This window comes from Eumetopias jubatus, unplaced genomic scaffold (genome assembly GCF_037043125.1).
Source record: "Eumetopias jubatus isolate StellerSeaLion01/CBP00866 unplaced genomic scaffold, mEumJub1_p1.0 scaffold_8, whole genome shotgun sequence".
Classification (NCBI taxonomy): domain Eukaryota; kingdom Metazoa; phylum Chordata; class Mammalia; order Carnivora; family Otariidae; genus Eumetopias; species Eumetopias jubatus.
Genome location: NW_028274814.1, coordinates 134714502 through 134730140, shown reverse-complemented (window position 1 = coordinate 134730140; position 15639 = coordinate 134714502). Strand labels below are relative to the sequence as shown.

At 46.0% G+C, this 15639-nt stretch overlaps 1 protein-coding gene across 1 annotated transcript in view; it reads right to left on the bottom strand.

Moving 5' to 3' along the window:
- EP300 (EP300 lysine acetyltransferase) overlaps positions 1–2815 on the bottom strand; it is an 84751-nt gene extending 81936 nt beyond the window's left edge. The window contains exon 1 of the mRNA XM_028115674.2: positions 2073–2815. Coding sequence (XP_027971475.1) covers positions 2073–2166 — 94 coding nt within the window. The 5' untranslated portion in view covers positions 2167–2815. The remainder of the gene's footprint in view (positions 1–2072) is intronic.
- Between the last annotated feature and the right edge of the window lie 12824 nt (positions 2816–15639).

The following is a 15639-nucleotide window of genomic DNA, read 5'->3' as shown; positions in this document are numbered from 1 at the left end:
CTCTCATCACAAAATTCAGAGAAAGGTAACTAATACTAAGATAAACTCTTACTGAGTTCATCTCAATGTTGAGGGTTTTTTACTCTAAAAACCCACTTGATACATTTTGGACTCTTTTAATTATACAAAGATATTTCAAGTAGCAAAATAGTTTTTGTATACTGGACAGGTGAGACACTACTAAATGAGTTAGCTAAAGTTGCCAAGTACATAGATCAAATATGGAGAAGGCAGTAGTGCACCTGAATAGAGGTGTCTGAACAGCAGAGCGCAGCTCTCCCTTCAGGCCTTGCATTACTCCAAGAGTAAGCTACTCAAATCAGGAGTAATCAAAATGACACACATTAAAGAAGTTTTCTCTACAGTATCTCAAGTCTCTAGTGAACTCAAATGTAAAATCCATTACCACATTACACAAAAATTAAAGAAATAACACAAAAACATACAGGCAGAAATACGTCTAAAGGTGATCTGAAAATCCTTCGGAACATTTTAGTAAGTGCAAAGGAATATGATACTCAATATGTGTAACAGTTCTAAGGAAAAAAGGCAAGTAAGAGAAAAAAAATCTGTGAAGACTACAGAAAGTTCAAGGAATAAGAACAGATCAAAGTTCTTGCATTGCCAATTTTACAAGTCTGAAAGTAGAAAACTACAAGAAAACTGCAAAAATCCTCAATCTTTGCAGGTTATCTTAAACTCATGACACATTTTTCTTATAAAAGCAAAGAATCCAAAGCATTTGCCATATCCTTACATTTTCACCCTCTGAAATGAAGCCTGCTTAGAAACATGCTTTAAAAGTTCTCTACAAACTCATAGGGTACATTTAACTCCATTATGCACTCTCACTGGCAGATGGAGGGATGACGCGGAGTTAAAGAGATGCTCCGTAGTAAGGGGGAACATCTTGTGGACTGTCAGATGGCCAGCCATTCTTCCTCTTCATTATCCTGGCACCTCAAACAACTACGACAGCAAAAGAGAAGGTCGGTGGCCATCAGGACAGCACCAAACTAATTATAAGGAGGGGATGATGGAGGGAAGTCTCCCTGAATTTCCCTTGACAAAAGGGCTGGTCCACAACTGAGTGAAGTTAAGAATGGTAGAGCTTTTCTACGCTGAAATATGGATCTCCAAGAATGTTTAAAGCATAAAAAAAAAAAAAACCCACAAAAACACACAAATACAGTACCTTATGCACATTTTAAACTTTTGTACGGTCAGTCTATGTTTGCAGTTCATGACTGGGATCCTTACAACTCCTAATTTTGATTTCCAAGTACATAACTCCACACAATTGGTTATCTCCACCGCCCCCCCAAAAGAGAAAGTGACTACAAACTGCAAAGAAAATGCCTCTGCTCTCTCACAACCTAAAACCCCAGAATTTCAGACATTTTGGTCTCACACCAAAGAAATGGGAGATGTAAAATGAACTGCGCTCCATATTGATTCTTAAGGCAAATAAAAAAGGGGGGGAGCTAGGAATGGTAGGTAAAATAATTCGAAACAAATTTCAGCTTTGACGTTACAGCTAACGTCAAACCTGAAATCCTGGATCACACATAACACACAAATAAAAATCAAGATTTTTTACACTCTCATCCTCAACGGAAAATCTTGTGCAAAAAAGAGAAAATCTTGAAAAGAGTGGAAAGTAGAGAAAACAGAGTAAGTGCAATTGAGGAGAAAGGATTCGCAATTCCTCATTTCTCAACAACAAAAAATTCAAAGCAAAATTGCATAAAAAACCCTTACACACAAATGCACTGGCATTTCAAAAATTAAACTGCATGGGAGCAACAATAAAAGCTATTTCCATAGCACCACTCAAAAGCTCTAATTCCAGAACACACATCGATATGACATAGTGTTGCAACAAATGTATTAGGAAGCAAAGAAAATGGTTGGGCTACTGGACGTCTTCGACCAGCTCATTCAAACACCTTTAAAATTAATCAAGAAGCAAAAAACTAAGAAGAGAGAAAAAGGAAAATATGGAAGAGGAAAGGTGCACCGAGCAAAAAAGATTAAGGGGAATGTGGAAGGCCAGGGCTCCCGGGACTAACCTGTGCCATCGCTGGCCGACGCCGAGAGGGCCGGAGATGAGAGTTTAGGCCGCTTGGCTGAAGGCGGCCCCGGTTCCACCACATTCTCGGCCATTTTTAATTCTTTCGGAGATACAGGCGAGGAAAACGAGAATCCTCGGGAAATCTCTTCTTCGGCCAGGGCTCCCCGCCCCGCTCCCTGGGGTGGGCTTGGGGGGCTCCGCCGGCCCCCGAGGGGGGTGGGGGAAGTTCCTTTTTCTCTTCGCTGGGTCGCGGTGGCCGAAGAGGGATGCGGACTCGATAGAAAAGGTAGGGGCAAGTGCGAGGGGCCGGGCCTGCGCCCAGGCCCGGAGGAGGGCACAGGAGCACAAATCCGCCGAGCGCGTCCGCTGCGGCGAATTCCCGAGAACTCGCGGCTCTAGAGGCGCAGTCCCCGGCCCGCCACGGCCGGCCCCTGCCCAGCCGAGGTCTCTCGGAGCTCCGCCGCCGCCATCAGCCTCTTCCTCCTCGGCGCTGTCCTCCTCCTTCTCATCGCCACAAGGAGGCGGGGGCGAAAAGGGGGGAGAGGAGGAGGCGACGAGAGACACTCACCTCCTCCCGGTGCCCCCTCCCGGACCTGCGCCCCCACCCTCCGAGACCTCCTCCTGCCGCCGCGCTCCGCGCCGCCGCCGCACCGGCCCCTAATGGCCGCAGAGAGCTCGCCAGAGCCGAGAGCCAGGCTGGCGCCGCCGCCTCACATCGCGCGGCGGGCGGCGGAGGCGCGGCGAGGACGCCGGGCGCGGAGCTCGCCGGTCCAGAGGGCCGAGGGGGCCGGGCCGAGCAGCGCCGCCCGCCCGCGCCGACGCCGAGCCCACCGAGGAGGCCCCGCTCCGGCGGGCGGCGCAGGCGGCCTCTCCTCGCGCCGCGCTCTCCCCCTTCACCCTCCTCTCCCGCGGCACAGAAATAAATACGGCCGCCGCTACGGCCCCCACCCGCGGCGGCCAGGTGCCGGGAGCGCCCGCCCCCCGGGGCTCGGCTCGGGGCCGCCCTCCGCGGCGGGCGAAGGCGCCGCGGGGCGCGGGGTTATGTAATGGTCCCCCCTAGGCGTCGACGCCGACCCGGCTGCCGGGCCGCGGTGGGGGTGTGTGCGGACGGGAGGGGGCTGGGGTCGCCTCAGCCCGTGCGCCCCAGGCCCCCTGCCACTGTCTCGGCCCCTGCCGCCTTTCTTCGGCCCGGCTCGCCTCCGCACTCTGGCTCCCGCAGTTCGCACTCAGCCCGGCGTCCCGCTTGCCCACTCTCGCCCGCTCCCTCTCGCCCTCTCTCCCCCCCAGCCTAGCACACAAACAAGATGGCGGCTGTTGTTTCTTCCCTCTGCCGAAACCTCCTTACAGGCTAGCGGTAGCAGCGGCGGCCGGAAATGAGCCAAGGGGGGGGTGAAAAAAAGGGGAGGGGTTGGGCCTCCGGAGGGAGGCGGTGAGGGGGCGGGGCCTGGGCCCGAGCCGCTCACACAATGGGGGAAGAGGACCCGGGGGGCGGGACCAGTTGCAATCACGGGATCCGCCCAAGGCCCCAACGCGGTTGGCGCTTCCGCAAACTCCCCCGGCGTCACCGGTGGCTCCCTTTAAAGGGGAGGACTTGGCGGCGGCGGGGGGCGGGGTTCAGGGCCAGCCTCGGGATCTATTTTCAGTCGGTGGACACTTGCGGGGGAAGGTGCCTGGGTTGGGTCTCTGCGTAGGGGACCGGTGGGAACCGGGGGTGACGGAGCCTGGGAGCTGCGCTGGGGAAGACGTGAGGTTACCGCGCAAGTGGCCGAATAGGAGCGCCGTGGGGATGGCCCTGTGTCCCGGGTCCTTGGGCGGCCAGTCTTCCGAACCCCGGTTGAATCAACCAGGCTGGGGGTACTCCGTCGTTGGCCTGTGTTCTCTCCTCCATCTCTTTCCCGGAGGGATCATCCAAAAATCACACTGATTATGAGTTGTTTCCCTTTTCTCCGAATTTTACAATTTGTTTTACAATAAGCATATATTATTTTGATAATCAGGAAACAAAAATCGCAGCGGTGGGAAGACACTGTGGGACCAGACCTAAATTCGTTTCTTGCCCACCACGTGTCCCCTCGCCCCTACCAGGTACCTCTCTCACCAGAGGAGACTTGAATTTATTTTTCTGAATACATCTGAGACCTGAGGACATCTTATGTTACTTATTTCACCCACCCCCAGTAGGCTAGCTCAACAAAAGACCACGTTTAAATAGTGCTTTAAAGATAATGTGTATACGGAAAAGCGCAAAAACGTAATGTGCTAAAGATAATCCAAGCATGGACAAAAGCAAAAATGTAACTACAGAGGAAAATTCTTGAATATAAATAAAGTGTGTGCAAAACACAGTTTTGCAGAGGAGGGCCTCACCAGCATGCTTTTACATTCCTACACGTTACGGGATTCCGCTGTGCTTGGCCTTGGGTAAATTGGTACTTGAGGAGGTGGCAAGGTTGTTAGCGTTCCCCAGGGAAACCCCCAAACCAGTATCTATGGAGATAGTTAAAAGCTTTTTCACGTATTTCAAATCTCATCCTCCTTAGTTGGTGTTTGCTTATGTTGAATTTACTTTGGTGGTGGTGGTGGTTTGCTCTTTAAAGTGAATGGTGAGGAGAATAAATAAGGTAGCAGTGAAGATATTAAGGGAACGATTCAGGTTACCAACAAGGATGAGTTCTGTTCTGTGATGTTTGGGCCTAATTCACCCCAACTACAGTAGAAAAACAGGTAAATTGAAAAGGTACTTTAAGAAAGTTGTTTTGGATGGATTCAGCATGTAGGACTAAGGTCAAAATAGGCCTTCAAGAATGATTCAGTTATTTCTAATAGTTTATACCCACATTCACAGTAAAGAGGACATAGGAAAGAAATGTGGACAATACCTGGAAACTTGACTGGTAGTTTCCTTCTGGAAGGTTGCTCACCCAACTTTTTGAAGAGTTTCTGACCTTTGGAAAAAGATTTGCCTCCTTTTGCAGAGGAGCCAACCTGAGTCTAAGCAGCATTCAAACATAACTGGCCTGCCTGACCAAAAATACCTTAGGACTAGGTAAAGGAAGCCTGTCCAAGAAGATCTGAGGACCATCTCATGAGAGAATTCTGCGAAAAGGAGAATCGGGAGCCATGGACCTGCCCAGAAGGGAAGGCTCCACAGTAAACTGGGAGTTCTTATGCCTTCTGCTCCTTCCCAGGATTTGCGCCTTGGGGTCTTTACCCAGACCTTCAAGTCAGCTGAGTTGGAGACATAAGGGTCACACAAATGCAGTCAAGATGGGACTTCAGATAGTTTCAAAAAAGCAGAATGGAATCATCAGCCTGGATTATATCCAGCCTAATCAAATGAAAATTTGCTTCAAGGGCACCTGGGTGGCTCAGTCAGTTAAGCAGCTGCCTTTGGCTCAGGTCATGATCCCAGAGTCCTGGGATGGAGCCCCGCATCGCATTGGGGGAGCCCGCTTCTCCCTCCCCCTAGGCTTGCTCCCCCTGCTTGTGCACTCTCTCTGTCAAATAAATAAATAAATAAAATCTTTAAAAAAGAAAATTCGCTCCAATTGTGCCATGCTATGTGTAGATTAAGAGTGTTCATGAAGAAGGAATTGTCTGTCAGTCACTAGCTGGGACGTGGAAGGGGGATGGGAGAGGGAGACACAGGAGTGAGCGGAGACTGGCAGGTAAGAACATGGGCACTGAAGGCTACCAGGCCTGGGGTTAAATTCTGGCTGTGTCACCAGCTGTGTGACTTGAGCAGGCTTCTAATCTGTAAAATGGATTTCTTGATTAGACCTACTTTATTATGAAGATTAAACATGATAATTTATAAATAATGCTTACCACAGTGTTTAACACATAGTAAGCACTCAATATACCTTAGCTATATCTAGTCATACATTCTAAAATTAAATTAGAAGGGGCTATTCTAGGTGTGGCCCAACAAAGTTTGTCTCAAGCATTTGTCATCAAGGGAAGAATGCCTCATGAACTTGGGTTCCTCCTGCAAATACGAATGGGGATGGGGCTGTGAAAGTGGCTGCGTATCCATTCCAAGGAATTATTGATTTATATACTCTTCTAAAATGTTGTCAGCATTTGCAAGAACACATTTTTATTTATATCATACATTTAATAAAATCTGTTCTTGAAAAAAATTTTAGTAGTCAATATTGGCAAGGATGGGGGCGCCTGGGTGGCTCAGTCGGTTAAGTGGGGGCCTTCGGCTCAGGTCATGATCCCGGGGTCCTGGGATAGAGCCCTGCATTGGGCTCCCTGCTCAGCAGAGAGCCTGCTTCTCCTTCTCCCTCTGCCTGCAGCTCTGCCTACTTCTGCTCTCTATCTCTCTGTCAAATAAATAAAATCTTTTAAAAAAAAATATTGGCAAGGTTGTGGAGACTTGGTGTTTACATACAATGTTAATGGGAAAAGAGCATGGAAAAAATGTTTAGATTCATATGATTTTTTTTTTTAAAGAATTTATTTATTTGGGCGCCTGGGTGGCTCAGTTGGTTGGGCAACTGCCTTCGGCTCAGGTCATGATCCTGGAGTCCCGGGATCGAGTCCCACATCGGGCTCCCTGCTCGGCGGGGAGTCTGCTTCTCCCTCTGACCCTCTTCCCTCTCATGCTCTCTATCTCTCATTCTCTCTCTCTCAAATAAATAAATAAAATCTTTAAAAAAGAATTTATTTATTTGACAGAGAGAGAGAGACAGCGAGAGCAGGAATGCAAGCAGGGGGAGTGGGAGAGGGAGAAGCAGGCTTCCCGCTAAGCAAGGAGGCTGATGTCGGGCTCGAGCCCATCATGACCTGAGCCAAAGGCAGATGCTTAACGACTGAGCCACCCAGCCGCCCCTAGGTTCATACGATTACACTTACAGATTTTGAAAATCCCAGTATCTCTAGAATGTATTCTGCAAGTGCACAGAGATGGATATGAGAATGTTTCTTGCAGCCATTATACTTTCTCTCCCTGCTCCCAAAGTTAAACAAACCAGCAGCCCATCTCTAGGTGAATGTTAAAAACAACAACAACAACAACAAAAACCAACTATGGATATGATTCCACTTATATAAGCTTATGAAGGTACTCAGATTCACAGAGACAGAAAGAATGGTGGTTGCCAGGGGCTGAGAAGACTGGGAAGATAATTGTTTAATGGGTAGAGAGTTTCAGTTTGGTGAGATTAAAAAATTCTGGAGCTGGATGGTGGTGATGGTTGCATAGCTGTGTGAATGTACCTAATGCCATTAACTGTGCACTTAAAAATGGTTAAGGGGTGCCTGGGTGGCTCAGTTGGTTAAGCAACTGCCTTCAGCTCAGGTCAAGATCCTGGAGTCCCGGGATCGAGTCCCACATCGGGCTCCCTGCTCAGCAGGGAGTCTGCTTCTCCCTCTGACACCCCCCCCATGCTCTCTCTATCTCATTCTCTCTCTCAAATAAATAAATAAAAATCTTTTAAAAAAATAAAAATAAAAATGGTTAAGATGCGCACCTGGGTGGCTCAGTCGGTTAAGTGTCTCACTCTTCATTTCGGCTCAGGTCATGATCTCGGTATCATGACATGGAGTCTGGTATCAGTTCCAGGCTCAGCCTGGCGTCGGCTTGGGATTCTCTCTCCCTCTGCCCCTCCCCCCCCACCAAGCGCATGCGCACACTCTCTCTCTCAAATAAATAAAATCTTTTCTTAAAAAAAGGGTTAAGATGGTAAAGTTTATGGGCACCTGGGTGGCTCAGTTGGTTAAGCAACTGCCTTTGGCTCAGGTCATGATCCCGGAGCCCCAGGATCAAGTCCCACATCAGGCTCCCGGCTCAGCAAAGGAGCCTACTTCTCCCTCTGACCCTTCCCCCTCTCATGTACTCTCTCTCTCTCATTCTCTCTCTCTCAAATAAATAAATAAATAAATCTTTAAAAAAAAAAGATGGTAAAGTTTGTTATGTATATTTGACCACAATTTATACAAAAAATTTTAAATGGTTAAAATGGTAAATTTTAGGGGTGCCTGAGTAGCTCAGTCCTTGGGCGTCTGCCTTCGGCTCAGGTCATGATCCTGGCGTCCTGGGATCGAGCCCCACATCGGGCTCCCTGCTCCACGGGAGGCCTGCTTCTCCCTCTCCCAGTCCCCCTGCTTGTGTTCCCTCTTTCACTGTGTCTCTGTCAAATAAATAAATAAAATCTTTAAAAAAAACTGGTAAATTTTATGTTATGTATTTTTTACCACAAAAGGAAAAAAACAAGCCAAAACAAACAAACAAAAAAAACCCCAAGCAATGAAATAGCCTTACCATGGTGGGATATAATGCAGTCATTTAAAAATGAGTAGGGGGCACTTGGGTGGCTCAATCGTTGGATCGAGCCCCACATTGCGGGCTCCCTGCTCAGTGGGAAGCCTGCTTCTCCCTCTCCCACTCCCCCTGCTTGTGTTTCCTTTCTCACCGTATCTCTCTCTGTCAAGATAAATAAAATCCTTTAAAAAAATAAAAACAAAAATAAAAAATAAAAATGAGTAGGTAGATATGTACTACCATAGAAAAATATCCATATATTGCTAAAGACAAAAAGAAAATTATAGAACAGCAGGTATAGAATGGCTCTATTTTTATAAATGTAATTAATAATAATAATGGGTTTGAAGCTGAGAGAATATGTACCAAACTGTCAACGGTGTTGCAGTAAGAGAAGTGTTATGAGGAGCTTTCATTCTACATTATAAATTTTGTGGTGTAGGGCTCCTGGGTGGCTCAGTTGGTTAAGCGACTGCCTTCAGCTCAGGTCATGATCCTGGAGTCCCCGGATCGAGTCCCACATCGGGCTCCCTGCTCGGCGGGGAGTCTGCTCCTCCCTCTGACCCTACCCCCTCTCATGTGCTCTCTCTCTCTCAATAAATAAAATCTTTAAAAAAATAAAATAAAATAAATAAATTTTGTGGTGTGTGAAATCAGAAGTAAAAAGTATTTTTTTAAAAAGCCTAAACAATGCCTCTTTGCCATTAGGATAAAGTTTCATGTGCAAGAAATGGCCCTTGTCTACCTGTCTCATTTCTTTCAAATTCCCTCCTTGCAGCCAAGTGGAATCATTTCTGTGCCGCTTGTGACGTGCTTTCTCTGTCCTCAAGACATTCACACATATTCCTTCTGTCTGAAACACTCACCACCCCCACCCCTTTTATCCACCTAATTCCCCATCACTTTTCAGGTCTCAACTTACACATCCCTTTTCCTGTAAAGGCCTTCCTGATGCCCCCAAATCCTGGTTGCAGACTTCTCCCCTGCCATCCCATAGCCAGCATCCTATAATTCCGAATTGCCTGCATTTCGCACTGTGTTATAGTCCTCGTTGGCCTTTTCCAGTGACAGCAGGAAAGGTGACTGTGTTGTCCGTCTCTCTCTCTCCCGGCTCCTAACTCAGGACGTGATGCATGGTAGAAACTCAACTCAAACTTCTTTTTTTTTTTTTTTTTAAAGATTTTATTCATTTATTTGAGAGAGAGAGAATGAGAACCAGAGAACACGAGAGGGAAGAGGGTCAGAGGGAGAAGCAGACTCCCTGCCGAGCAGGGAGCCCGATGCGGGACTGGATCCCGGGACTCCCAGATCATGACCTGAGCCGAAGGCAGTCACTTAACCGACTGAGCCACCCAGGCGCCCTCAACTCAAACTTCTTAAAGCTTTTTTTTTTAAGATTTTTATTTATTTATTTGAGACAGAGAGAATGAGAGAGAGAGAGCACATGAGATGGGGGGAGGGTCAGAGGGAGAAGCAGACTCCCTGCCAAGCAGGGAGCCCGATGCGGGACTCGATCCAGGGACTCCAGGATCATGACCTGAGCTGAAGGCAGTCGCTTAACCAACTGAGCCACCCAGGCGCCCTCAACTCAAACTTCTTGAGCAAACGAATAGATACCACTGATTTGTCAATCTGGTCTGAGTGAGTAGGTCTCCTCGCCCATCCTTTTATTCACTGCAGCGACAAGGACACAGTCTATCTGGCCCTGAAAAGGACAGTCCATCATACCTGTCCATTGGGTACCGGCCAGTTTCCTCCTCCTGGAATCATGACTATCTTGACCCAGATTCTTTATAACAGAAGGAGAGTAAGTGTATTCACTAATGATCTGGGAAACCAAGGCTCTAAAGCAAGTAAAATGTCCTTCATGAGACCCCAAACTGAGGCAAAGGGAAGGCTTGAACTCAGGTTTTCCAACAGCACATACAGGCCTCTCACCACTGAACCCTCAGGGCAGGAAGAGGGTCTCATGCTTTCTCATGCCTCTAGTACCTAGTACAGGAACTGCTATAGGATTCATAGTCAATGAGTATCTGTTGAATGAGTGAATGCGTGAATGAATGAATAAGGGAAGAAGGAAGTTCTATACATAAACATATACTCAAACACACACATTCACAAAATCCTTTTTTTTTTTCTTTTAAGTAGACTCCTTGCTCAACATGGAGCCCAAGGTGGGGCTTGAACTCATGACCCTGGGATGAGGACCTGAGCTGAAACCAAGATGTCAGACACTTAACTGACTGAGCCACCCAGGTGCCCCATCACAAAATCTTTTCTATAAAATTAGAATACAAATTCTAAATTGTATCAGAATACAAAGCCACAAAAGCAGCCACAGAACTTGTAACTTTCCATGTTGTTAGGCATGGTGTCTCACCATAAGGACTGAAGTGGACTAGCAGAGCATAACTACTAGCAAGCAAAAACTTGCAATCTTTCCACCCTGAACCAACTTTTTCTGAGCATCTTCTCTGTGTCCAGCACTTTGCTGAGGACTGGGATTCCAAGATGGAGAAGACACTATTCCCATCCTCTGGGCACACCATCTAGTTGGAAAGAAATCTATAGTGATAAATAGTTACCAGACAGAGTGATGGAATCTATCTCAAGGCAAATGAGGATGGATAATTCATGAGTGAAACGTTTGTCACATTGGTGCCTGGGTGCTGCTCACTGAGGCTGGAGGATATGCTGAGAGGACCCAGGCAGCAGAGGATGCTGAAAGAGTGGCCTGGCCAGGCCACAAAGGACCACGTGTGCCACACCGGGAAGTCTGGACTGAGACCTGCTTTTTATTTGGAACTTGTGGTCATTTGATCTACAAATTAGAATGTACGGCAATTCAGTGGAATATTAAAATATGTTAGCAGTATTATAAATAAAAATATGATTGACTTCAAAATAAGAAAACCATGACTTAAAATTTGGTCCTTTATATTCTTAAAGGGTTCTTCAAAGGATGGCAAAAAGGACAGACATGCAAATCAGATGTTTTCAATGCCTTGTACCCCTAAGCTGATGGTAACTATCGCCACAATGTGTGGGCCTATCAGACTGTGACTCTACCTAAAGGATCTCAAAATAGCTCTGCTCTGCTCTCTGCGGCAGGCAAGCGTCTGCTCTATTCGGCAGTAGCTCATTCTTTACTATTGTTGCTATGTGACAAACTATTGGCTCTCACTGTTAATCTAAGCCTGCCAGAGAAGGAGGGCGGGCAGAGGGCTTTGGGAGAAGCATCTTTCCTAGAATCTAATGTAACAAATGTGTCCTGAGAATTTCCTAGGAACTCCTGTGGTACCTGGTCCTGAAGATACAGATATCCAATTCAGATCATTGAACATTTTTTGAATAGCTCCTATATGGAGGCACTGTGCTGGGCTCCAGCAAAAATAAATAAAATTCACATGATTTATGCCCTCAGTTTCTCACTATCTAGTGGTAGAGATAGTCTCATAAACAGGAAACTATAATCTAATATACAAGATGCAATGATAGAGTCTTGGGTGCTATATGAACACTCAGACAGGGTGCTTTAGATGTGTTCAGCTTTGGACATGGTAATGTGCTTCTGGGACACCCATATGGACATCTCCAATGGACAGATGGACATACAGGTCTATAGGGAAATCAGACTCAGTCCTTGCCCTGGTGGGTCTTGCTATTGAGTGAAAGAGACAGAAATGTAAATACAGAGATCAATTATAATACTCACAGTTACAATTCACACAAAGATGATGGTACAACTACCTTGACCTGGAAGTTTTGATGTCCCTCTAGGAGAGAGCCTAGGAGCTGAGTCTTGAATGACTCAGAGTGGCTATCCTGGTAAACCAAACCAAACCAAACAAACAAGCAAACAAAAACAAAAGGTCCTATATGAAATAATTGAACAACTCTTTAGCTCTGTAGTCCAGGCATAGGTAAGGGGAGGCACAGCAAACAATATAAAGCCCAGGCCCTGGGCTATGGGCACTGGTGATCTGGTGATGTGGCTTACTGGGGAGCTAAACATGTGGCATCACTCGGTGACAAGAGATAGTCTGGGGTGGTGAGATCATTAGAAGCATACAAAGTAGCAAACCCAGTGTTCCACACAATGCCAACCTGGGAAACCAGCTCCTTCCAAAGGACTTCAGGTGCATCTCCATGAGACACAGGTAGAATATCTGCCTTGTCCTCCTACCTGCAGCCTCATTGCAGGTTTATTTTTTGCACTACTACTTTGACTCATCTTGGCATAAATCAAAGTCAGAACAATTTCAGAATTGTGAGTTTGAGCCCCACATTGGGTGTAGAGATTACTTAAAATAAATCAATAAATAAAAATTAAAAAGGAATTGGCACTTTGGCAAACAAAGGGTTAATCGATTTAATCCACAGAGCTCTTGCATGTGGATAAGGAAAAAAAAATAGAAAAGAAATTGGATGAAAAACTCACAAAACAATAAACAGTGGTGGCTGACAAACCTGAAGGTGACTCCCCCAAATTCCCACCTCCTGATGTTCATGCCTCTGTGTGGTCCCCTCCCGTTATGTGTGGGCAGAATCTGTGACTTGTTTCTAATCAACAGAAGTGGCAAAGGTGATAGGATATCACTCCCAGATCAATTGTGTTATATAAGACTGCATCAAGACTTAGCCAATTAGAGAGTCAGATCAAGAGATTCTCCTTGCTGGCTTGATGGAGTAAACAGCCATGTGGAGGAAGCCAAGTGGCAAGAAACTGTGATTGGTTTCCAGGAACTATAGGCCAATAGCCAGCAGCAACAAAGCTGGGGCCCTCAGTCATACTGCTACAAGGAAATGAATTCTGCCAACCAACTGAATGAGCTTGGAACCAGATTCTTCCCCATTCAAGCCTCCAGATGAAATGCAGCCCTGTCAACACCTTCCCTGCAGCCCTGGGAGAACCTGAGCTGAAGACCCAGCTAAGCAATGCCTGGACTCCTGACCGGTATAAACTGTGAAATAATAAATGTCTGTATTGTTTAAGCCACTAAATTTGTGGTAACTTGTTATGTAGCCATAGAAAAATAATACAAATGGGACTACTTTTTCAAAAATGCAAATGTATTTTTAAGCAGGTAATATATCAACAAGGTTTAACACTTTAAAAGGTGTGTTTTGGGACACCTGGCTGGCTCAGTTAGTGGAGCATGCAACTCTTGATCTTGGGGTCATGAGTTTGAGCCCAGTGTTGGGTGTAGAGATTACTTAAAGTAAATAAATAAAATGTTTAAAAAAGAAAAGTTTGGGGTGCCTGGGTGGCTCAGTTGCTTAAGGGGCTGCCTTCGGCTCAGGTCCTGATCCCAGGGTCCTGGGATTGAGCCCCACATAGGGCTCCTTGCTCAGTGGGGAGCCTGTTTCTCCCCTGCCTGCTGTTCCCCCTGCTTGTGCTCTCTCTCTCTCTCTCTCTGTGTGTGTGTCAAATAAATAAATACTTAAAAAAAAGGGGGGCGCCTGGATGGCTCAGTTGGTTAAGCGACTGCCTTCGGCTCAGGTCATGATCCTGGAGTCCCGGGATCGAGTCCCACATCAGGCTCCCTGCTCGGCAGGGAGTCTGCTTCTCCCTCTGACCCTCTTCCCTCTCGTGCTCTCTATCTCTCATTCTCTCTCTCTCAAATAAATAAATAAAATCTTTAAAAAATAAAAAAGAAAAAAAGAAAAGGTATATTTTTCCTTCTGCTCTTGTCCCCTAGTCACTTAGTGCCCCACCCCAGTGACAATCTTTATCCCCAGTTTCTTACATATGCTTCCAGAGCAAAGCAGTGCATATTTGAGCAAATAAATTTATATTTCTTTATATTTTTAACTTTTTTCTTTTCTTTCTTTATTTATTTGAGAGAGCGAGAATGAGAGAGAGAGAGAGCACATGAGAAGGGAGAGGGTCAGAGGGAGAAGCAGACTCTCTGCCGGGCAGGGAGCCCGATGTGGGACTCGGTCCTGGGACTCCAGGATCATGACCTGAGCCGAAGGCTGTCGCTTAACCGACTGAGCCCACCCAGGCGCCCTAAACATCTGACTCTTGATCTCAGCTCAGGTCTTGATCTCAGGGTCGTGAGTTCAAGCCTGGCTCCCCACTGGGCATGGAGCCTACTAAAAAAATAAAAATAAATAAAAAGAGAAATTATTCTCTAAACTGTGATATACTTCATACATACAGAGGAGTGTGTGAAATATACATATATATATATAAAATGTATATATATATATATATATACCTTTTATTTATTTTATTTTATTTTTTTAAAGATTTTATTTATTTGACAGAGAGAGAGGGAGAGAGAGCACAAGCAGGGGAAGCAGCAGCGGGAGAGGGAGAAGCAGGCTTCCCATTGAGCAGGGAGCCCGATGCGGGGCTCGATCCCAGGGTCCTGGGACCATGACCTGAGCCGAAGGCAGATGCTTAACGACTGAGCCACCCAGGTGCCCCTATATATATACATTTTAAAAACAAAGCCAACACTTGTGTGACATCAGGCAGGCCATGAAATGAAATATAGCCAGTCTTTAGCAGCTCCGTCCATGGCTGTGTGGCCTCTCCTATTACATAACTGTTGTTTCTCGGAAGCATAACTACTACACTGATTTCAGTCACTACCCTCCCCTTGACTGTTGAATATGGTTTTCCCTCCTGTGCATGCATCATCAGACACTGTAGAATAGTTTTGCCCATTTTGACCTTTGTATAAAGGAAATCACACTCTTCTTTTGTGATGGCTGCAACCCAGCCATGTTGATGCATGAAGTTGTGATTTGTTCATTCTATTGCTGTAGGGTTTTCCACTGTCTTAATAAATCACAATTTACTTTTCCATTTCACTATGGATGGACATTTTAAGGCTTTTCATTTTTATCCTATTAGGAACAGCTCTGCTCCGAACCGGTGCACATGGGCAACGCTCTCTCAAGGAGTATAGGTCCTAGGACTGGAATTTCTGGGAGGGATATAGGGCATTCATTGTTTCAGTTTTTCTGAGCAGTTTACCAATTTACACTCCTGCCAGCAGTGCCTGAGAGTTCCTATCATCCCACTTCATTGACAACATTTGGTATTGTCAGATTTAATTTTATTTACTTATTTATTTTTAAGATTTTATTTATTTGAGAGAGAGAGAAAACCGAGTTGGGGGGAGGGACAGAGAGAGAGGGAAAACAGGGCTCATGTGTGAAATGACACATTCAAGGATAGTCAAGGTAACATTGTTTATAAGAGCAAAAAATTGAAAACAGCTACAATCCCCAATGGCTGAGGACTGCTTAAGTAATTTATGATACAAATTTACAAGGG